At 40.0% G+C, this 25,199-nt stretch overlaps 1 protein-coding gene across 3 annotated transcripts in view; it reads right to left on the bottom strand.

Moving 5' to 3' along the window:
* rttn (rotatin) overlaps window positions 1-25,199 on the bottom strand; it is a 270,714-nt gene that overhangs the window by 165,737 nt on the left and 79,778 nt on the right. For all 3 annotated transcript variants that reach the window (XM_063055143.1, XM_063055124.1, XM_063055134.1), the window contains 6 exons: window positions 25,035-25,151; window positions 15,796-15,935; window positions 13,896-14,067; window positions 7,477-7,576; window positions 5,659-5,747; window positions 4,466-4,583 (listed from right to left, as the gene is read on the bottom strand). In XM_063055143.1, the coding sequence (XP_062911213.1) occupies window positions 4,466-4,583; window positions 5,659-5,747; window positions 7,477-7,576; window positions 13,896-14,067; window positions 15,796-15,935; window positions 25,035-25,151 (736 nt within the window). The remainder of the gene's footprint in view (window positions 1-4,465; window positions 4,584-5,658; window positions 5,748-7,476; window positions 7,577-13,895; window positions 14,068-15,795; window positions 15,936-25,034; window positions 25,152-25,199) is intronic.

Raw genomic sequence — 25,199 nt, 5'->3', positions numbered from 1 at the left:
AGATTCTGGCATGGACAAAGGAATGGCTGACAGGCAGGAGGCAGCGAGTGGGAATAAAAGGGGAGGCCTTTTCTGGTTGGCTGCCAGGGACTAGTGGTATTCCTCAGGGGTCAGTATTGGCACCACTACTTTTCACATTGTTTGTCAATGACGTGGATAATGGAATTGTGGCAATGTTTGTGGAGGATACAAAGATAGGCGGAGGGGTAGGTAGTGCTGAGGAAGCAATGCGATTGCAGCAGGACTTAGATAAATTGGAAGAATGGGCAAAAAAGTGGCAGATGGAATACAGTGTTGGGAAATGTACGATAATGCATTTTGCTAGAAGAAACAATAGTGCAGACTATTATCTAAATGCAGAGAAGGTTCAAACATCAGAGGTGCAGAGGGACTTGGAAGTCCTCGTGCAAGACACCCAGAAGGTTAATTTAGAGGTTGAGTCAGTGGTAAAGAAGGCAAATGCAATGTTGCTATTTATTTCAAGGGGAATAGAATATAACAGCAAGAAGATAATCTGAGCCTTTATCAGTCACTAGTCAGGCCGCACTTGGAGTATTGTCAACAGTTGTGGGCCCCATATCTCTAAAAGGATTTGTTGTCTTTGGCTAACAAGGATAATTCTGGGAATGAAGGGGTTAACATATGAGGAGCATTTGGCAGCTTTGAGCCTGTACTGACTGGAATTTAGAAGAATGCGGTGGGATCTCATTGAAACCTTCCAAATGTTGAAAGGACCAGATAGGGTGGACGTGGAGAGGATGCTTTCTATGGTGGGGTTTCCAGAGCTAAAGGGAACAGCCTCAAAATTGAGGGGAGACCTTTTTGAATTGAATTGAATTGACTTTATTTCTTACATCCTTCACATATACAAGGAGTAAAAATCTTTACATTACATCTCCATCTGAATGTGCAATGTGCAAATTGGTGAAGAGGTAAGGAGGATTTTTTTTTTAAGCCAGAGAGCAGTGAATTTGTGGACTGCTATACTACAGACGGCAGTAGAGGCCAAATCCATGGGTATATTTAAGGAGGAAGTTGGTTATTTCCTGATTGGTCAGGGCATCAAAGGACATGGCGAGAAGGCAGGTGTATGGAGTTGAGTGGGATCTGGAATCAGCCATGATGGAATGGCGGAACAGACGCAATGGGCTGAATGGCCTAATTTTGCTCCTATGTCCTATGGTCTTATGATCTTATGATTAAGAGTCTAAATATTGATTCATGGATAAAACTAGTTACAATGCATAATTTTCAATATTAAAAAGGCATCTAATAGTGATACATTTTCAAATATAATGACCTGTCAAAAATAGCAGTGGAGTAGCTGAAAGAAAACAATTCAAAAGTTTGCACTTGTCATTAGTATGTTGCAATGATCTGAATTACTTTGTACCATTGTAGACTGAAAATGTCCTTTCTCAAAGAAACCAAAGTAAGTTGCATGTTCATACATTCTATTTTGCTCCCAGAATTCAAACTAATTAATTTCATACTTGTGAAGATGAACGCTAGAAGAGTCACTTAAACTATCTTCCCTGCTGACACATGGTATTATACTGCAAGGATATAAGCCATGAAATACCAAGCTATCAATTCATTGCACTTCAGTAAAAAGTCTTGGGATATAAATCTTTCTATCAAGGAGTATCTAAGCTATATTTCACTAAATAAGAAGGAAAGAAAAGCAAAGTGTACAAAGGTAGACACAGAATAACTTTGAAACAAACTGTAGTTGTTACATTCCCTGTCATCTTGCATTCCATGCCACTGGACCCCGACCCCGATCTGTCAAGGAACATGTGGTGACTGCCTGTGTATCAGCCTCCCCACATTGAGCAACGTCACACAGAAATGTTCTCCATTAAGGGATAAACCTTAAAAGAACATTTAGAAGAACATCATAACTCGATTGATCACACTTCTACTATAATTGTTCGAACGGTATGAAATAAAATGGACAATCATAAAACATTATAAAAGTTGCTGGTGAACGCAGCAGGCCAGGCAGCATCTCTAGGAAGAGGTGCAGTCGACGTTTCAGGCCGAGACCCTTCGTCAGGACCCTCCTGACGAAGGGTCTCGGCCTGAAACGTCAACTGCACCTCTTCCTAGAGACGCTGCCTGGCCTGCTGCGTTCACCAGCAACTTTTATGTGTGTTGCTTGAATTTCCAGCATCTGCAGAATTCCTGTTGTTTGGACAATCATAAGATGGCTAACATGGAGTGGAGTTGTACAATTTCAGTAAATTGCAGTTGAAGACATCTTCTCTCTCTTTTTCTTTATTAATCTTTTTATTGATTTAAAAGGAACATAAATACAAACAAGAGGAGAATTATCTCAAATATATATAAATATTAAATAAAGGCATCCGTTAGCCTTGCGAGACCATGGATCTGCGCCTGGAAAGTCTTCACTCTCCAGGGCGCAGGCCTGGGCAAGGTTCAAATATATATATCAATAACAATAGAAAGCAAGATTAAGATAGACATTATCAAAATCATACATAGTGTTAAGCTAGTATATAATATATAATAAAAAAAAGAAAACAGCAATTCTCCTCTTATCAGTTCATGAAGAGGAAAGAAAAAGCTTTGAATTTTAAATGAAGAAAAAAAAAACCACTACACTATACAAAAAAAAAGAAAAAAAAAGGGACCGGGCAGTCCATTCTGAAGATACGACCAAAAACAAAAGAAAGACTTTCTGATCAAATCTAAAACTTCGAAAAAAAAATTGAAAGAGTAATAAATCAAATTAAATGAAATCAAATTCAGAGCTCAGAGCTCACCTCTGAAAAGAGCAAGTAGAAAAGAGGTCGCCAGATTTGCTCAAATTTAAAGGATGTATCAAATGTCCAACTTCTTATTTTCTCTAAACTTAAACAAGACATAATGGAGGAGAGCCAATAAAAGGCCGTAGGTGGATTAGAATCCTTCCACTTCAATAAAATGGCTCTCCTAGCCAATAAAGTCGAAAAGGCTATCATACATTGAGCGGAAACAGGAATGTTTCCTGCTTCCGATGGGATAATCCCAAATATTGACAAAAGCAAATTAGGTTGTAGGTCCAGATCCAAGACTTTTGATAGCAAAAGTTATCCAAAAGTTATCTAGCTTTATACAAGACTAATATATATGCATTAAAGTGGCCACCTAGAGACATCTTCTCAAAACAATGAACGTATTAAGCTAAGGCAAACCAATGTTTGCCATAAGACTTGCCTCAAATTGGACTGAAGATTTTTTGCACCCCACCATCCCCAACACCTTCACATTACAGCAAAGTTATCCTATCCCAAGAGATTGATTAAGTACTTCCTCTCCATCAATGTTCTAAATGCTTCATCCCATTAAGGAACCAATCACCAGCAGTAAAATACCAAACGTGCTTCTCCAAATCCCCAACCCAGGTTAGGTAATTGGTCGCGATCTTCGTTCATCTATGCATTTCCTAATAATACTGTCACTCTGTGTTTCTACAGCCATCCTCAGTAATGATAATTTTAAGGTACCAAATTAATCTTATGTCTGGCTGGATATAGATTCATAGAAACATACTATGGAGATAGAGAAACTTCGCCCCAATAAGTTTTCACTGACCACCAACCATTCATTAACAGTAATACATTAACCCCATTCTTTTTAATTGTCCCACAGTCTCATCAAGTACTCCGAGATTCTAACTATCATCTACTCATTGGAGGTAACAAAGTTTAAACATGGCACCACATTCTTACCAATGTTCTAACTAACAAAGTGTACCCAGAGATATGTGGCATGCCCTTGTCTGCCTTTTTATGGCTTTGCTCTAACTGTAATAAAAATGCCAGAAAACTGTATAACCAATGCATTTTCAGAGAATCCTGTGGATTATAGTTATATTAATTCACTCATAACTCAAGCTCTTCATTTGTATTCTATATTAAGTTGTCCTAAACAATTTATTGAACACAATCATAAGACCAAAAGATATAGGAGCAGAATTACCCATTTGACTCATTCAGTCTCCCCCACTGTTCCATTGTGACTGATTTATCATCTCTCAACCACATTCTCCTGCCTTTTCCCCATAACTTTGATGCCCTTACTGATAAAGAACCTTCACTTTAAATGTAACAATACTGATAACAGATCTCAAAAAAGATGCAAGTCAGAGAGGAGAATAAAAGTAACATGTCTAGACTCTCAAAATGCTGTAGGAACTCAGCAGGCCAGACAGCATCTACGAAAAAAAGTACAGTCGAGTTTCGGCCCGAAAAAGCAACTGTACTTTTTTTTCCGTAGATGCTGCCCGGTCTGCTGAATTCCTCCAGCATTTTGCATGTGTTGCTCGGATTTCCAATATCTGCAGATTTTCTCTTGTTCACGTCTGGACTCTCCCATTTTGGCAAATCAGGCAAGGCATCACTAATAAGCTCAACTTTTCGATTAGAGAAGAGCAATGCAAGCAAGTTCAAGAGCTCACCTCTGAAAAGAGCAAGTAGAAAAGAGGATTGCTGAGCCAGGTCGTGACGAAGTGCAGGATCCAGGTAAACCAGTTTCCGTAAAACAGAAACACATGGCAACACTAAACACTGCATGCCCTATTCAAGGGGAATAATAAAAACATATATACTATAAATGCAACCATATTAAAGAAATGAACAATTCTAAACTAATCCTAAGCAAACTGAATCATATTTGAAGTGGTTTTCCAACTTCTTTTTTTAAGAAGTAGTTAACCCTCTACAAGCATTACAACCCAAGTATGATGTTCTGCTGAGAGATAAACTATCCAATTAAATTATAACTAGGATTTGAGTCACTTGTTTAAATACTAGGTGTGCTTGCTTTAGCAAATACAACATAGCTTTATATTCACTCCACTTGAAAAGATACACACCTTTTTGCCATCTAAGTAGGAAAAAATTCTAGAGTTTTTCTTTTAAAAACTAAAAATATTCAATAGTTGCCAAGATGAATTTTTGTACAACTGACAAGTGAAACATATTATAGGAGTAAGCCCATCACTGGAATATTTACATTAATACAATGTCAAAGATAGTGGGAAATGCAGTTGAGGATGTCAAATGATCAGATAACAATCTGTGAATACACCACACACTTTAAAGATGCAGGAAGGAGACAGAGCGAAAAGTAAGTGAAATAATCATGACTACCCAATTTTTCAAATCATCGACTAAAGCCTTGAGAATAAAACCAAATAAACTGATAAACTTTCAAACATAGAAAACTGACTCCAATATTTTACCTTTGCAAAGTTACTGACAATTTATATTGCATCTTTTCTTGCCCTTTCACAGGATACAATAGTAACATAAAGATCAAGAATTTTGTATTGATAATTCAATAAATGCAAGGTAAAATTCACATACTACCACATATTTAAAACAAATTTAGAATAATAAAGCTGGTATCAGTAAAAACTATAGTGGAGTTTGTGTCTGAAAAATATATCTGGCTCACCCTACCAATCGATAATTGAAGTCCTAAATTTTAAGTAAATAACACTAAGTTCTTCAGATGTCACAAAAACTAAAAATGGTCAGAATGCATACAGTCAAAGGGACTTGAAAAATGCTATTAAATGAACCTTCACAAATCAACTTAAAATTTGTGTCAATGAGCACAGACCGAAGAAAAAGCATATTGCAATACCTTTCCATTTTTGTGTACACTTTCATATATCAGTGAAACTATCTTTTCTACTATTCCAAGGTTTTTTAGTGCTTCATGGATTTTAGCATCTGCAAGTAAATAACAAACATGATTTATTCTAATGTAGCAGGTTGCAATTTGGAAAGCACTGAGTGAAAACGGGTTCAATATTAACATACAAAACAGTTCTGGAAATGAGCATGGAAATGACTGTAATTGAAAAGATCTGCCAAAGTCCTGGTACGGGCATGACAGATCTAAAGCCCACATCCATGCCATTTAATTTCTAGACTAAATGAATTCTAGATTTTTAATATTGCTTCCATATACTGCATGAACATCCTTTGAACATGGCAATTTGAAAAGAATAATTATCCATCTCTCATCCCCCATGAGAATATTCATGCATCTCCTTCCCTCGGGATTGAGGATGGCGTGCTTCCACTCTGGTTTTGTGAGTCCTGAATGAGGCTGATATAGGAATCACAGGCTCTTCCACTGAAGGGGCCGGTCACTACTGACAAGGTGACTGGGCTCATAAGGTGGACTGCTCCTACCATTGATTAACAATGATACCCAATGAGATTTTCAGTACCATCCAAATACTCCTTCAACACTTTGGCCCTAGATTCCCAGGAATCAGTGGGGATATTGTATTTTTTCCCCAAATAGCTTCTTCCATCTTTTTCTCCATTGGCTGGTAAATTTTTAACTTAACATGCAATACAGGAATAATATTACATAATTCAGAATAGATCTTCTGGTCTGGTGCTGGGCACAAATCAACTTAGTCTGCACAACTTAGTGCAATGAGGGCACCAATGTGGAAGAATATTACTGGCATTATTCACAGCCAGTGAGCCTGGAAACTGGTCTCACTGGCTGTGATATCCATTCTCACAGTGCAGCTAGTTGTCTGTGCTGAGACAGACCTTGAGCTGCACTGAGCTCTGCAGGACATATGGAAGCCAGGCACCCAACAGAAGAGAGCAATAGAGACCACATTGGAACAAATAGCATGGCAAAAAATGTGATTTCAAGACTATGTGGAATGCGTATATTTTTCTTGCTGTATATTCCCTTACTGTGTTCTTTCATGCTCATGACTATATATTTGCACAGATTATAAGTTTTGAGTTACCAGGTACCCAAAAAGGAAGGAAACTTCCTGACATGCCTTCAGATCCACACCTCCCTGACAGTCTGGATGAGCTTGCTTTGCACAGTCAGAGCAGAAATGAAATAATTAATCTACTTATTGGAGGAAAGAGCATTTGCTGTTGCTTTTGAATATTGGGTGGTATGGTAGCACAGTGGTTAACACATCACTTTACAGTGCCAGCTTTCACCGATCAGGGTTCAAATCATGCCTCTGCCTGTAAGGAAATTTGTATGTTCTTCCTGTGACTACGTGCTCCGGTTTCCTCCCACATTCCAAAGATATACAGTTAGGATTAGATGGTATTGGGCATGCTGTGTTGATGCCAGAAACACAGCGACACTTGCAGGCTGCCCAGCACAATCCTTGCTGATTTGAATTGATGAAAACAATGCATTTCACTGTATGTTTTGATGGATGTGTGACAACTAAAGCTAATCTCATTTAAAATATGAATTTGTTCTGAACAGGTCCTTAATATAAGAGATGCACTAAATTAATACAATCTTTTATGGTCAAGATTCACTTTACAGTACGATATATTTAAATAATGTATCTAAAACAGGGAAGAAAAAGGACAGCTTCATGCAACAGACAAGTAAAAACTCTACCATTTGAAAAATAATACAAAATCACTGCACAAACTGTGAAGTGTTTACCTTGTGCCATAATTGCTAGCTGTTCTGCTGCAGATTTCCGTAGAATCAGGTCAACAGTCTCCGAGATCAAGATTTCATATACTTTATAAATACTATCATCCTAGAACACAAGACAAGAGCATGATATTGATGAAACAATTCACCGAAGTCTCTGTTGAAGTGTGTCATTGCAACAAGCTACAAAGCTGTGTGTTAAAAAGGAGTACATTAATCTTGCTTGGACAGTATGATCTAGCTTCACAACCCAAGAGTATAACTTGCCATAGGTTATTCTAGAAATTTTACCAAAACCAAATCTATACAGTCATTTGGTTTTTCAGTGACAAACTGATGAATGCTTCAGCTGTGGACCAGTTAGCATAGGAAATGCATTACTCTGGTCTGGGACTGGATTTGGTGGTAGTGTTGGGAGGAGAGGAATGTACTGCCATAATCAGAATCGGAGTTGTAAGTGTAGGGAGATTCAAGATTCATGATCCAAGGTGGTTAAGCGTAAAGTTGAACAAAAGGATTGTTCCTCCGGATCCAAAGCAGCATATAAAAAACACAGTAAGTATAAAGAACACAATAAATGTAAGTACATAAGATTAGCATTGTCTGTATTGTACATAAAGTGACGACAGTTACAGGAGTATCTGTACATAAGGTGACTGACAGGAAATGATGAAGTAGTGATGGTGACCGAGGAAAAGTAATCGGGGTCAGAGGGAGTGTGATAGAATATTGTGGTCAGAGGATTGAAGGGTGGCAGGACCCAGGAGGTGTTGATCAGGAGTAAGAATGTACCTTTTGATTCATATTCTAGAGTTTTCAAAACATTAGAAGTGTGGGATTCGACTTACAATTGTAAAAATTCACAATTGTCTCAAAAGATGGTCAATTTTGCCCCAAAATACTTCAAAGACTATTATATGTAAACAAGTCATTTTTTTGTGTAGAAATTTCATACAGATCACATGAATACATCATTCTGGAAGTACCTGCAAATTCCCAAAACAATGTTAAATGATACAGAAAGTTGGTTATGATAGCTTACACACTAGTTATAATATTAAAAATTGGCTTCAAATACTGTAACTAAAGCAATATTGTGGGACTACTGAAAGAGCAGGTATATATCTGCCCAAGACTGGCGAGAGAGGTGGTGAATTTAGTCAAAAAGAAAAAGGAAATATACAGTATTCCAATCACAAAGAGAATATCTGCAGTTGCTGGGAATCCAAGCAACACGCACAAAATGCTGGAGGAACTCAGCAGGCCAGACAGCATCTATGGAAACTAGTATTGTCGACATTCTGGGCCAAGACCCTTTATCAGGCCTGGAGAAAAAATGATGAGGAGTCAGAGTAAGAAGATGGGGGAAGGAATGAAGGAAAACAAGGTGACAGGTGAAACTGGAGGGGGAGGGGTGGTGGAGAGATAAAGCAAAGAGCTGACAAGTTGATTGGTGAAAGAGATACAGGGCTGAAAAAAAGGAGAATCTGATAGCAGAGGGCAGAAGGCCATGGAAGAAAGAAAAATGGGAGGAGCACCAGAGGGAGGTGATGGGCAGGAAAGGAGATAAGGTGAAAGGGGAAAATGGGAATGGTGAATGGTGAAGGGGGAGGGGTGGGGGGCATTACTGGAAGATCGAGAAATCAGTGTTCATGAGATCACATTGAAGGCTACCCAGACAGAATATAAGGTGTTGCTCCTCCAGCCTGAGTGTGGCCTCATCGCAACAGTACAGGAGTGACATGACAGAATAGGAATGGGAAGTGGAATTGAAATGGGTGGCCACTGGGAGATACCTGTTTTTCCGGTGGATGAAGCGTAGGTGCTCAGTGAAGCAGTCTCCCAATCTATGCTGCCTCTCACCAATATACAGGAGTCCACACTGGGAGCAGCGAATACAGTAGATAACTTCAACAGACTCACAGGTGAAGTGTCACTTCACCTAGAAGGACTGTTTGGGGTCCTGAATGGTAGTGAGGTAGGAGGTGTAGGGGCAGGTGTAGCACTTGATCTGCCTGCAAGTATAAGTGCCAGGAGTGAAGCTGGAAGACGTCTTTTCTACCGACGAGTTTGATGTGGGTTGTTCCAAGAGCACTTGCCACATTATCCGGGTGACAGAGGACACCCCGTGCAGAGAAAGGTCACAGCGACTGGTACCTGCAGAGGTGGAAGGTGCTTGACAGCATCTGCAGAAGCTGAAAGAAGCTGGGATCATCACTGAAAACAGGAGTCACTATGCATCCCCAATAGTAGTGGCCAGGAAGAATGGGAAGGTACGTATGTGTGTGGACAATCAGGCTCTGAACAGGTGTACTGTCCCCAACCAGTATATGGTCCTGAGATTTGAGGACACGTTGGTCTGTCTGAATGGTGCAAAGTGGTTCCGTGTGCTGGACTTGAGGAGTGGGTATTATTAGATCTTCATGAGTAAGACTGACAAAGAGAAGGTGGCATTCATATGTCCACTTGGATTCTTCCAGTTTGAAACGATGCCCCAGGATATATCAGGAACCCTGGCTACTTTCCAGCATGTCATGGAGAAAACAGTGGGGGATATGAATTTGCTTGAGGTATTGGTGTACCTGGATGATCTCACAGTGTTTGGGTCCATCTTGGAGGAATATGAAGCGAGGCTACGGAAGGTGTTAGACCGCCTGAAAGCTGAAGGATTAAAGCTTTCACTGGACAAGTGCCAGACTTCTGTCAGCTAGGTTGGGCACATAGTCTCATGGGATGGAGTAGGTACTGATCAGTCAAAGATTGAGGCAGTGACCTCATGGCCAAGGCCCCATACTGTGAGTTCCCTACGCTCATTCCTTGGACTCGGTGGGTACTATTGGAGGTTCATGAAGGACTACTCTAAAGTGAGTCACTCTTTGAATCAGCTTCTGTGTGGTTACCCTCCCTTGGGGTGGAAAGGAAGGAAGACAAAAGGAGAGGATCTTTCATGATGATTCAGGTCATTTGGGGGGTTGGCAAGACAAGTGGATTGGCCAGAGATCTGTTCTACTGGCCTGAAATGAAACCAGAGGTCGAAGAGTACCGCAATTCGTGCATACTATGTATACGGAGGAAGAAGCTGCCTACAAGGGTCACTCCATTATCTCATTTGCAGAGTGCAGAGCCACTTGATTGGGTATGTATGGATTTTCTATCAATAGAGCCTGATGTCAGCAACATGGAGAATGTCTCGGTTATTACCGATCACTGTACCAGATATGTGCAAGCCTTCCCTACAAAGGATCAGAGAGCGTCCACCCCGGCCAAAGTGTTATGGGAAAAGTATTTCGTTCATTATGGCCTCTCCAGGTAGACACATAGCAATCAGCAACAGGATTTTGAGAGCAGACTCGTACATAAGTTACCAGCCTTCCCTCCATACCCTCTGATTGCTTTAGCCACAAGGGCCATTTCTAACTCCCTCTTAAATATAGCCAATGAACTGGCCTCAACTGTTTCCTGTGGCAGAGAATTCCACAAATTCACCACTCTCTGTGTGAAGAAATTTTTCCTCATCTCGGTCCTAAAAGGCTTCCCCTTTATCCTCAAACTGTGACCCCTCGTTCTGGACTTCCCAACATCAGGAACAATCTTCCTGCATCTAGCCTGTCCAATCCCTTTAGGATTTTATAAGTTTCAATAAGATCCCCCCTCAATCTTCTAAATTCCAACGAGTATAAGCCTAGTTCATCCAATCTTTCATCATATGAAAGTCCTGCCATCCCAGGAATCAATCTGGTGAACCTTCTTTGTACTCCCTCTATGGCAAGGATGTCTTTCCTCAGATTAGGGGACCAAAACTGCACACAATACTCCAGATGTGGTCTCACCAAGGCCTTGTACAACTGCAGTAGTACCTCCCTGCTCCTGTACTCGAATCCTCTCGCTATAAATGCCAGCATACCATTTGCCTTTTTCACCGCCTGCTGTACCTGCATGCCCACTTTCAATGACTGGTGTATAATGACACCCAGGTCTCGTTGCACCTCCCCTTTTCCTAATCAGCCACCATTCAGATAGTAATCTGTTTTCCTGTTTTTGCCACCAAAGTGGATAACCTCACATTTATCCACATTACATTGCATCTGCCATGAATTTGCCCACTCACCTAACCTATCCAAGTCACTCTGCATCCTCTTAGCATCCTCCTCACAGCTAACACTGCCACCCAGCTTCGTGTCATCCGCAAACTTGGAGATGCTGCATTTAATTCCCTCATTCAAGTCATTAATATATATTGTGAACAACTGTGGTCCCAGCACTGAGCCTTGCGGTACCCTACTAGTCACTGCCTGCCATTCTGAAAAGGTCCCGTTTATTCCCATTCTTTGCTTCCTGTCTGCCAACCAATTCTCTACCCACATCAATACCTTACCCCCAATACCCTGTGCTTTAAGTTTGCACACTAATCTCCTGCGTGGGACCTTGTCAAAAGCCTTCTGAAAATCCAAATATACCACATCCACTGGTTCTCCCCAATCCACTCTACTAGTTACATCCTCAAAAAATTCTATGAGATTCGTCAGACATGATTTTCCTTTCACAAATCCATGCTGACTTTGTCCGATGATTTCACCGCTTTCCAAATATGCTGTTATCACATCTTTGATAACTGACTCCAGCAGTTTCCCCACCACCGATGTTAGGCTAACCGGTCTATAATTCCCCGGTTTCTCTCTCCCTCCTTTTTTTAAAAAGTGGGGTTACATTAGCCACCCTCCAATCCTCAGGAACTAGTCCAGAATCTAAAGAGTTTTGAAAAATTATCACCAATGAATCCACTATTTCTTGGGCTACTTCCTTAAGCACTCTGGGATGCAGACCATCTGGCCCTGGGGATTTATCTGCCTTTAATCCCTTCAATTTACCTAACACCACTTCCCTACTAACGTACCAGTTTTCCGGGTGAAAAGAGAGAATGGGAATGAATCTGTCAGTATTCTCCATCGGAACCACCTTCTACCTCTAAGGCAAAAGATATATGTTGACCCAGAGCCTGACCTGGACCCTACACCTCGTAAGAGGACTCCTCGGCGACATAGAAGAACCAACGGACAAGCAGCAGAAAGGGCGAGACTGAACCTAACCACTGAATGCAATACGGACACAGAGGATGAGGAAATGGGGGTGTGATATATGCTGCCCTTTGCAAACTCCCCAAAAATTGACAAAGAGATCCCCAATCCTCCTCAGGCTGAGGCAGGTGGAATGGGAGGAACTAGCAGTGGGCAGGCAAGTCTGCGGTTAAACAATGACGGGACTCTTGACTCTACAGTAACTGGGCAGGAAGCTGAGCTCAGTCAAGTGACAAGGGGACCTGAGTTGTTGAAAGGCATGAGTAATGGACAGGTAATGGACCTCCTGATGTAGACAGGAAAGAGCCCAGGGAATGTCTGAAACTGAAGAAGTCTGATGGGGTAAGAAGGTCTCAAAGAGTCAGGAAACCCCCAGATAGAGTGGCCTATGTCGCACCGAGGGAACAGAGTGTGGTGCCTATCCCCTTGGTGAGATATGTCACTGCCATTTACACCTGGACTGGAGGTCCTGATGTCACGAAATTTCTGTGAGAATTCGTGTTACTCATGAAGGGCTGATAAGTTATCTCAGTCATGAAAAGGTGACTATTTTTGGTGGGGGGGAAAGAGTGTAACGCCCTGGTAAAGGTTTCACTGCTAACGTAATGGTCTTTCAGTAGATGCAGTGTTTCCATTATGGTTAGGGATAATGTGTGCTTTGCAATGCGAGCCACCCAATCAGAAGAACGGTTTTGTTTTGGTGTGCCTGACACCGGTGTGAACTGGGGTCTTTGTTTGGCAGGAGATGAGGAGAGAAGACCCTGGAGAGAACCGATTGTAGGACTTGACCCAGTGGAGACCGTGATCCGATGGAGCAAGGTGAAGAAGTCTACTGAGAATCAATGAATATGACTTTTATTCGAGTTGAGTTCCAACCTGAGCACATTTGACTGTTTAATTTATAATGGGCCACTTTTGCTTTACTCACCCTTTAGTTAATATTGATAAATATAATTCCTTTAATCATATGGAGTGTGCTGTACTGGCAACAACTTGTGACAGGGTAGCAAATTACACAGCATTCACACAAACCGGGGTTTGAGTGGGAGAGACGTCCCAATCTCGCAGATTTGGCAGGACCGGAGTGTGTAATTCCTAGACTTAAGCGGCAAAGAACTGTGAGTCTGTTGGCGAAAAGTCGGAAGGCAGGTAGCAAGGGATAACAAGTCGTTTCCAGAGAAACTCGAGAAAACCGGGGTTTCACTTGATTCATAATATTTGTCGCTTAGCTTTTACCTTGAGCATCCTGTTACCACATTTTTAGGAATTATATGTCTGGAAAGACAAACTTTATAGTGCAACGAGGCATGACCTACTGTATATGGACAAAAGAAAAAAAAGGATTCTTACCTTTAAAAATGTTTTGCCAATGTCTTCCAACTGTAAGTCAATAGGCTTATCCAATATATACAGATCAGACACATTGTTGAATATACTTCCTTGTAATGCAGGCAGTTTATCAGTGACCCTGTCTTCATTTAGCAGGTGTGGCATTAAGTGTGTAATAGCCACGGATCGCACTCTTGATCAAACAGAAAAAAAATTAAATAAATACATATTAGCTTTATTTGTCACAGGTACACGAAACATACATTCTGCTCCAATGTCTTATAGTTTATGGAAATAATTTGTTCTTCGTCAAAGACCAACACAATCCAAGGATTTACTGGGGGAAACCCATAAGTGTCGCCATGCTTCCAGCACCAACACAGCATGCCCACAACTTACTAATCCTAACTGTACATCTTTGTAATGCGTGAAGAAACCGAAGCATCTGGAGGAAACCCACGCAGCCTCTGGGAGAACTACATCTCCTTACAGACAGCGCTGAGAATTGAACCCTGGTCCCTGGTGCTGTAAAGCCTTACGCTAACCGCTACATATTTGTTGGAATTAAAAACTGTATTACATTCAGGAAAAATAAATTTGATTATGGATAACAAAGTAGACCAGTTATAAATGAGGTAGATAAGTATGTTACAAATTTACAGAACTAAAGCTGTACTAATTTAATTCAAAAACTATCATTCTGATAATGATCTGATTAGAAGTTCTGAAGGTATAGCAAAAAACAAAAAGTAACTGTTGAATTTAACTTATTGCCACTCAAATCACATTTAAGTAATCAATTTAAAAAATTTCAAAGCAAAACCTAGTAATTGCATTGAGTTACTTACAGCTGAGTATCCAGACTTCAAGCCTTTCTTATCTTCCTGCTAACAGAGAAATCTCCAAAGGAACAAAGCATCTTAAACTCAATTTGCACATTAATGTTTGCATTGACATGCCAGAGATTACCATCCAACTTATTGTCCAGTCATCTGAGAAGTAGGAGTCTTCTAGTCACTTTTATCATGTCATCCCGGCTTATAAGCATCATATTTTCTTTAGAAAATGAACAAATATAAAACTTAAGGGTTTGAAAGGGTAGGTACTGAGATGGCTTTCTTTGTTTGGAGAAATCTAAACAAAACAACACTGTTTCAAGATAAACTGAATATAGAGAGCAAAAGTGATATATATATTTTAAAGCAACTTCAGTCAAGGAATCAGAGGACAGTACAGGAAAACTGAATGAATGTAGACCATATTAATCCATATAGTGGCAGTTCACATTCACAGTTCTCTTCATATACACTCGATGTCTACTTTATTAAGTACACCTGCTAGTTAATGCAAAAATCCAATCAAACATGTGGAAGTAACTCAATGCATAAACAGCATGCAGACATGGTCAAGGTTCAGTTGTTGCTCAGATCAAACTTCAGAATGGGGTAGAAATACGATCCAAGTGACTTTGACTGTGGAATGATTGCTGGTTCTGAGCTATCTCACAAAATTGCTGATCTCCTGGGATTTTCATGCACAAGTCTCTAGAGATTACAGCGAATGGTACGAAAAAAATACATGTGAATGGCAGTTCAGTGTATGAAAATGCCTTGTTAATGAGAGGTCAGAGGAAAATGGCCGGATTGGCTCAACTGCCAGGAAGCCAACATTAATTCAAATAACCACGCTTTACAACAATAGTTTGCAGAAGAGCACCTGTGAATGCATGACACGTCGTGCATTGAAGTGGATAGGTCTACAGCAACTGAATGCCATACTTGGTTCCATCCCTGTACCTAATAAAGTGGCCACTGAGTGCATAAACACAATTTGATTCCGCTACTGTTTGATTTCTTTACATAGTTGGATTTCAGTCCAAAACCAAAGAGTGGGTTACTTTAAAATAAATTATTCTGCTTACGGATGCTGTTTACTCATAAAGAGTCGTAGAGAGGCATGGATCCTTGCTGTCTTTGATAAAACTCCAGGTACAGATCCACTGCATGGCTCACTCAATGCAAGAATACAGCGACCTAGTGACTCTTCGACAGTTGCAAACCCCTATAAAATTCAATGAACACAATGATCAATGATGATGCTTCAAAACAATAATGGTCACTTTCATTGACAGAAGGACTGGCGCTCAAACTCAGTTTAATTCCAATATTCAATTTGTATTTTTTTTGTGATGTGCCTCATCTTGAGGAAATAAAATTGAATATTTTTTCCTGAAAGAACACAAGAGAAAAATCAAACCACATATTGAGACTTATTATGATATCACTCAAGGAGTAATCTACTAAACATCCCCTGAACCTAATTGAAGTAGCCAAGGATTCTGAGAAAATTCATTATCTAGGTAGGGATTAAACCTATGTAAATGCCATGTTAAAGGTGACTGTTTTTATAAACTCTATTCAACTCCATTCATATCGCAATGAAGGATGAGCCAGTACCTCATACCTACAGTGACAGTCACTGCCCTACTGTGTTTCTTTATATCACTATATGTACAGTTTATATACAAACGTTTGTATATAAACTAATCTTATGTATGTAGAGCCACACTCAGTTACTGTACATTCTGTCTTATAAGATTGCTTTTATTGTGTTTTGTTAAGCGTATTAGCTGTTTGTTCATGCTGCATCAGATTCGGTGTAACAATTATTTTATTTTCCTTTTACACCGGTACTGATGACAATAAGCAGTCTTGAATCTTGAAATTAGAGAATGAACATACAGCAGATAACAAAATGCTACTGCAGAAAGTAAAAGGTTTAAGGCAACACAGATCTCAAGGGTCCTAAGGTTTATACTTCAGGATATGAAAAACGATAGCTGAGAAAACAGCACATCATTAAGTCCTGAAACTCTTCATCTGCAAAACTTGCATTTTCAAATAAAACTAGTAAATGATATGCCATTCCATAATTTTAAAAGAATGGGAGAAAAAAAAAAGAAATGTTTTGTTTAATGTGAATTGTGGTAAGTTATCCGACTGGGCACTTGGACAGGTGTGAATCGATTGAAGAAGGACAGGTCATTATTACTTAATTTTATTGACTATTTTTAGTTTGCTAGATTGATGCAAACATTCACGGATATTAGTTATACGGTCTACCAGACAACATTGATTAGTTGCTGCACAAGACTAAAAGCAAAAATAAAATCATGAAATTCGACCTAATCTTACAACAGATGCCTGCTTGTAGAGAGGAAACAGACTGAAAATAGAGATTGAGAGTGAAGAGCTGATTTTGATTATGCTTAGGAATCAGATTTCAGAACTCAGCCTTTCACCATAAATATTAATCACACATGAAAAAATGATATATTCAAACTTGAGGATGATAGAAAGTTGAGGGAAAGTATTTATGTAAATGGATGGAGAGAGTGACAAATGAACACAAAGTGCAGTCATTCCTATGGCAATCTGAAATGAATATGGGGTCACCATTCTGGTTTTATCATCAAAGCAGCTGCTGTATATACCATCATATACTACCCTGAGATTCATTTTCTTACAGGTGTTCACAGTAGAAAAAAATACAATAGAATCAATGAAAAACTACACACAAACTGACATACAACCAATGTGCAAAAGACAAACTGTGTAGATAGACAGACATACAGCAACTGAGAACAGGAGTTGCAGAGTCCTTGAAAGTGACTCTGTTGGTTGTGTTCAGTGATCAGTTCAGTTTTCTGGCGATTGAAGTTATCTGAAAGTATAAATCAAAATATTTTCTCATGGAGAGAATCATTCATGATGGAGAACAAAAGATATTAGGGGACTTAAACAAATTAGCAAAACACGACCATGTGCCCAATATGTTTTTATTACCAAAGAATGCCAAGCTTTATTTGTACATCGCCTTAGTCAAGCACTACCTGAAGCACTGAAAAGGTTTGTACCAAACATTCTAATGATAAAGGGTACCTTGGACGGACAGAGAGCAAGGAACTAACGAGCTTAGCATGTCAAAAAAAGTTGAGGAGGCAGTGTAAAGATCGTGATTTTCTTTATTTTATTGATGAGGAATGGCAGGAAAAATCAAGAATTAGCAGTTCAGCTGTGATAGATGGGGAGAATAAAAATAGAGGACAAGCTTTTTAAACATTAAGTCAGGGAAGACACAAATCAAAAATGAAGGTCCATTTTGCACATCAATCTTGCCTAACAAGAAGTGTGCCTGAGACAGCTAGGTCAAACTTCTGCAGTGCTCAAAAAAGCATTGCTTGAAGATCAGCAATCTTTAGATCATCAGACGTAGGAGCAGAATTCAGCTCCACCATTCTATCATGGCTGATTTATTATCCATCTCAACCTCACTCTCTTGCCTTTTCCCACATAACGTTTGACACCCCTACGAATCAAGAACCTATCAATCTCTGCTTTAAATATACCCAAAGTCTTGGCCTCCACAGCTGTCTGTGGCAATGAATTCCACAGATTCACCACCCTCTGGCTGAAGAAATTCCTCTTCATCTCTGTTCTAAAGGGAAGTCCTTCTATTCTGAGGTTGTGCCCTCAGGTCCAAGACTCCCCCCCTATAGAAAAAATCTTCGCCATGTCCACTCTATCTGGCCTTTCAATATTCAATAGTCTTATACAATTGTGATATAGAAATCATGTCAGTGTCTCAAAGGTGACATGTTATGAAGCCCCTAATCAAATTTCTGAAGGTGCATGAAACAACCTTGAAATGGACATCATCACATTTCACACCAGACAGAAAATGCACAAACCAATTTGCAACTGAACAATGAAGAAACAAAAAAAAACATTTTGCCATTGATGTTCTCCATTATGGTAGTCTTGCAGAGGGTGCAGCTCAAACTCACCAGAAAAGTTTGAGGACAGCTTGATTTGTACTTGCCATCAGTGGAACAGTTGAAATATATAAAATGATTAAGAGATTTAATTCATTCATACATTCTTGCCTGGCGTGTAATGTCAAGATTGGTCTCCTTTTGGATTAATTGGGTCACGGTATGAGTGTTCCTGACTTGACCCTTGTTTTTTTTGTTTTTTACAAAGCCGAGTGGCTAGCTCGATGCTCAACTCGGCACGGATGGAAAGCGTGCCCGGGGGGGGGGGTCTCAGGAGCCTTCGCTCCGAAGTTCGACGCTGATGCCACTGTGCCACCAGCCGTCCCAGAGATTTAGTAAATGCCAAGAACACACTTATCTTATGAGGGAATTCAGATTTTTTTCCCCCATCAGTTCTCCTGTGTTTCTTTGTAATTACTGTGAATGCCCGCAAGAAAGTGAACCTTAATTTAGTACTATATGGTGACATATATGTACTTTGATAATAAATTTACATTGAACTTTAAATCAAGATTAAAATTGGAACTATGCAATTTAGAGGTGCCTTTACCTTATGAACATGATGGAAATCAGAACACACACTTCTTCCAACAGATTGTAGAGATTGATTCAATTGAAATTTCCAGAGCAGATATTGATTAGGCTTCTGTCAGAGGAAGATAACATGGGAAGCATGGGAAAACTATATAATTAGAACTGAGGTGAAAATGAATGGTGCAATGTAGACAGAGAGTCTGATCAGCTGACTCCTAAATCTACTTTAAGACATGACGTGGTGGTTAAGTTAAATCAATCAAGAAGATGTGCAAATAATGGGAAAGCTCAATAATACCATCAGACATGAAAACATAAAAGCTAATGAAAACATAAAATTAGAAATACTGATTGTTTCAAGTTAAAAAATATGTTGATGCTGATGTCTCTCACATGGATTGAAGTTGCATAATCAGCCTATATTTTCCTCTCATTTTAGTTATTAATGCCACTGGTACACAAGAGGGATGTTAGCTACAAAGCAACTTTCAAATCTTGATATCATTGAGAATCAACATACAAGAGCCAAAAGTGTAAAGCTAAATTACAAGACTACAGCTTAAATGTAAAGGGCATAGCATTTGTTAATTCTTTGGAATCACATGTTTTCTCTATGCAAACAGAGAATGTAAAGTAACAAAAGAAAATGAGAAATATTCAGCAAGTCAAACAGCATCAGCAAATAAAGGACTTCATTTCTATTTGGGTTTTATATTTCCAGCATTTGTTCCCATCCTCAATTAACAGGATTGTGTGTTCTTGGATTTGTACGGCCACTTGAACTCTAGATCTAGATTTTTAAAATTTGGGGCATTAAAATGTTTGTTTGATGATAAACTTCAATAAGAAATAAATTACAAAAAAAAATCATTTTGTTTTGTCTAAAATATGGAGAAACTTGATCACAGAGAACATTCCAGTGATATGCAAGTAATAATGACAAATATGGTTACTTGTGGCTCTGGATCATTTCTCTGAAGATTCAGCTTGGTATTTTAAAGTTTGAGAGCTACAGTCTCTACTCGCTTTGCATTCCTGTTTGTTCACAACCACCAGAGAGAGTTCTAAAATAATGACAATCACTCTGGCATATGGGACCTATTAAAGGACTCCTCAAACTCAATCTACCTACCTGCAGCAAACAATGCACTCCCAATACTCATCCATGATTCTGCGGCTAAGATGGTTGTATAGGCAAACAGAGCCCTGTCCGAGATCCTCCAGCAAAAGGGCAAAGATAAGAAATAAGAGAGAGGAAAAGGATGGACAATGGAAATGAGGATGAGAGCAAGAAGGAGAAATAGGTGAGGTAAGGTGGAATTGGAGCAAGAAAAAACAAGAAAGAGGGGTGCAGGGCCACTGTGAATAGTACTTACAGCACATTTCATGGAAGTCATCTTTTTCCATTCAGCACCTTAGCATGCATCTATCAACTTGGAGACTAGGAACCAATCTTAAATTTTTGTATGGCTGTCATCAGTTTCATAAGGAGTAACTGATAAACTCATCTCCGTGGATTGTCACCTTGTCGTGGTGGAGAGGCTTGTGTGGTTCTGTGATCCCAAAAGCGATGCCGTCTGGAGCTATGCTCCTGGTAGGGTCACCCAGGGCGGTAAGGTCAAGGGTGAGGTCCCTGACAAAGAACAATCCAACCAAGACCTCAACGGTGGAACAGGCAGATGAAGTTACTTCGAACTCAACGGCTGTGAAGGCGGATGAAGGCTGCAACAAATCCATCAGCTCCAGTCGTCGTGGTTTCCATGCCATTGGAATCAGTTGGTTGATTTGTGAAGTACATATTAAACAAATACACACACACACAGGCGTCTTTGCTCTGTGGGCCACTTCTTCAGAATGAAGACCATCACCCTTGACCTCAAGGGATAGCCACGACGACAACGACTAATAAACTGCATGACAGCTTAACGCTCTTTTGTCTGTCAAAGTTAATGTCATGCTGAAGCATGGTGAAAAAATACCAGTTCTGATCTGTTTTCGCTCGCCCACCTTCTCTTTCTATCTTCTTCTTCCTTCCTTTCCAGTCCTGACAAAAGGGTCTTGGCCCAAAACAACAATTGTTTGTTCCCCTCTATAGATGCTGGCTGACCTGCAGAGTTCCTCTAATATTTTGTGTGTGTTGCTCAAGATTTCCAGCAACTGCAGAATGTGTACATTAGTTACACCAAGCTGAGTAAGGAAGAGGGCACACCTGTGGACTGGTCAGTCACTGAGCTCAAGAATGCCAAGCAAATTGGAGATGCAAATCTGCAATGTGGCCAACTTACTCCATTAGCATGTAAGTAGCTGTGAGTGACCGCTAATAAGAGGAGATAAGAGTGGTTTCTCTCTCTGGTTGCAAGCAAGTGTAGGAAGTTTTTGTCTGCCTAGTGTGTATGTGAAAACTAACCTGGTACCTGAACGGTTAAAATGCTACGACAAAGACTGTGTCTTGACGTGGCTGTGTGCACCACTTCCTGTGGTCTTTTCTGTTCCTGGCACCACCAATCACAGGAACAGTGACTTAGTTATTTATTTTGAGATACAGCATGGTACTTGGCCCATATGGCCCAATCAGCCTGTGCCGTTCGATTACACCCACGCAACCAGCTAACCTATTAACCCGTACACCTTTGGAATGCTGGAGGAAACCCACACGGCCACAGGGAAAGTGTATGAACTCTTTATGGATAGCGGTGGGAATCCAACCCAGGTTGCTGGCACTGCGATAACATTACACTAAGCACTACGTTATCATGCTGCCTAGTTATTACTCCACAACCATCAAAGAAAGAGCTAGGAAGTTGATTGGTGAAAGAGACAGAAGGCCATGCAAGAAAGTAATAAGGTAAGAATATAAGGTATTGTTCCTCCCAAATGGAATACAAAGCTCCAGAACTAGCATGGATAACTTCACTCACTTCAACTCTGAACTGAATCCACAACCTATAGGCTCACTTTCAAGGATTCTGCAACTCATATTCACAATATTATTTAATTATTTGTGTGATGTGTCTTCCTTTGCACATTGGTTGTTTGTCAGCCTTTGTTAATGAATAGGTTTTATTAATTCCATTGTACTTCTTTATCTTCCTGCAAATGCCTGCAAGAAAATTAATTTTACAGTAATATATTGTGACATACATGTAATAAGCATCCGTTAGTCTCGTGAGACCATGGATTTGCACCTTGGAAGGTTTCCAGGGCGCAGGCCTGGGCAAGGTTGTATGGAACACCGGCAGCTGCCCACGTTGCAAGTCTCCCCTCTCCATGCCACCAATGTTGTCCAAGGGAAGGGCACTAGGGCCGATACAGCTTGGCACCAGTGTCATCGCAGAATCGCAGAGCAATGTGTGGTTAAGTGCCTTGCTCAAGGACACAACACGCTGCCTCAGCTGAGGCTCTAACTAGTGACCTTCAGATCACTAGACCGACGTCTTATCCACTTGGCCACGGATCAACACATGACATACACGTGCCTTGATAATAAATTTACTTTCACTTTGTATGTAAACATTATGCACAAATTGTAGAGCTGTAACCTTCCTAAATCTAGTAAGCTCAGGATTCCTTCTCCTGCACTGATTCATGTTAGAGGTCGCCTCACATCTGGAAATCAGTTCCTACCAAGCTAATCTGACCATTGCCCTAGATGGTAACCTGGCATCGCAACACAAACAGCCTATCACGACGCATGAATCACTTCTAAAACATCAAACACTCTCTAAAACAGGAAAGACATTTACTTCCAACAGCGATGAAGCCCAAGCTCTGCTGGCAACTGCGCAAGATTCCAAGGGAGTGCTTTAAAAAAGATCATCTCCCAATTGAGAAAGTTTAAAAGAATCACAAGTGGACAGTTGCAGTTAGACTGTGAGCGCTAACTCATAATACTTAGGCAGCTTTTAAAGAAAGCACGAAGGGAAAAGTGCTAGAGAGTCTTAACACTAATAAATTCTAAGGCAGCATGTTTAAGATGAAACTACACCAAGTGCAAGATGCTTTCCAATTTTCCACTGAATATTTGCTTCATCATGGCTGCAGGAGCAGCATTTACTAAGTAAAAAGCTCTATGTAACTCCTGCTTCTCACAGCAAATAGTGGATTTGCATCACGTTCACAAATAAGTTGCAATAAAATATGGTAGTGCAGCAGTTAGTCTAATGCTATTACAGCGCCAGTGACGTGGGTTCAATCCCTGCCAATGTCTGTAAGGAGTTTGCACGTTCTCCCTATGACCGTGAGGGTCTCCCGAGTGCTCCCGTTCCCTCCCACATTTCAAAGATGGGTTATTAGGCTAATTGGTCACAAGAGTGCAACTGGGTGGTACAGGGTCATTCAGCTGGAAGGACCCATTACCTTATCTCTAAACGAATAAAATGTGAGGGCTTGGAACTTCCCTGTTCATGCAAATGTTTTCACAACTTACAGAATATCCTGGCTCTATGACAAATTTTAGGTATTGTATTCGATCTTGCTGGTAAAATACAGGCATATTTATGAACACAGAAGCCCAGAAATGGCAAATCTGTCAGTGTGCCTAACAGGAAAGAGTGCAGTAGCAAAGACTTGCTTGAAGTTCCCCAGACTGTATGCTGGAGGATCTGCATTCAGACTCTACAACAGGTTATACTTAACCCATAAAGCTGCATGCTTATTTGTTTCAATGGAAAGTTTACAGCTGTGAGAAAGACAGGCAAGGTTAGGATATCATATTTTAAACAATTTGTATATGCAATAATGTTTTATTTAAATTAAGCATTTATATTTAAGTATCTTAAGTATTTAAATTAAGTATTTAAGCTCTACAATACTCTGGTTAGACCACAATTGGAGTACTGCGTTGAATTCTGGTCACTTCATTGCAGCAAGGATGGTGTGGAAGCTTTAGAGAAAGTGTAGAGATTACCAGGATACTGCATGGATTAGAAAGCATGTCTCATGAGGACAGGTTAAGTGATCAAGGGCTTTTCTCTTTGGAGCAAAGTATGAGAGGTGACATGATAGAGGTACAGAAGTTGATAAGTTGATAGAGTAGACAGTCAGCATCTTCTCCCCAGGGCAGCAAAGCTAATACAAGATGGCATAATTTGAAGGTAATTGGATATCAAAGGGTGGGATAGCAGAGGTATTTTTTTTCAACATCACAAGTCGCAAGTGCACGGAATGCTCTGCCGGGGGTGATGATAGCGGCAGATATATTAGGGACATTTGGACATTTAAAGAACTCTTAGATGGAAGAAAAATAAGAGGGTTGTGTGGGAGGGAAGGGTTAAACTGATCTTCGAGTAGGTTAAAAGGTCGGCACAACATCATGGGTCAAAGTGCCTGTACTATACTATGTCTTATTTAAGATAAAATTTTTAGTTTATCTTTATACTGCTTGATAGCAATGACAGATGACAAAGATGTTTTTAATCTAACGAAGGTTTACTCAGCATTTTACAAGTGAGGCTACTTTTTGCTCACCTGCAAATCACACAAGGCCTTGTCAATCAGGTCCTGGCCATCTTGCATTACAGAATGGGGCAGTCAAGTGCAAAATTATTCTACAGCCAAAGTCTATGAAGAATGAATATTTAATTCTGCCCTTTAATGGTGTGCAGGTTAATATTAATGTGATGCCGAGGTAAAGCAGAATACAGAGCCTCCCTTCAATCCTTCAGTTTCATTACAACTTTCTGATTATTCTGGCATATTGGTAATAAAGACAGGTATAGTTGAACCCAGTGATGTATCTGCTGCATAAAAAATTAAGAACAAGATAAATTTCAGAAATATGAAGTTAAAATTACCTGCAGGACAGGAATAACAGGATATAAAGCTTCTAGTAACTTGTTCCAGCTTAAAGCACTCATAACTAGGTATCCTTGCATTAAGTAAAGGAGAATGTCCTTCGCAGCAGTGTTCACCTGTGTGATGACAGAGAAGTATTTTGATAACTGGTAAGAAATTCATTC

This window comes from Mobula hypostoma, chromosome 1 (genome assembly GCF_963921235.1).
Source record: "Mobula hypostoma chromosome 1, sMobHyp1.1, whole genome shotgun sequence".
Lineage (NCBI taxonomy): Eukaryota > Metazoa > Chordata > Chondrichthyes > Myliobatiformes > Myliobatidae > Mobula > Mobula hypostoma.
This window is presented reverse-complemented; position numbering and strand designations above follow the sequence as displayed.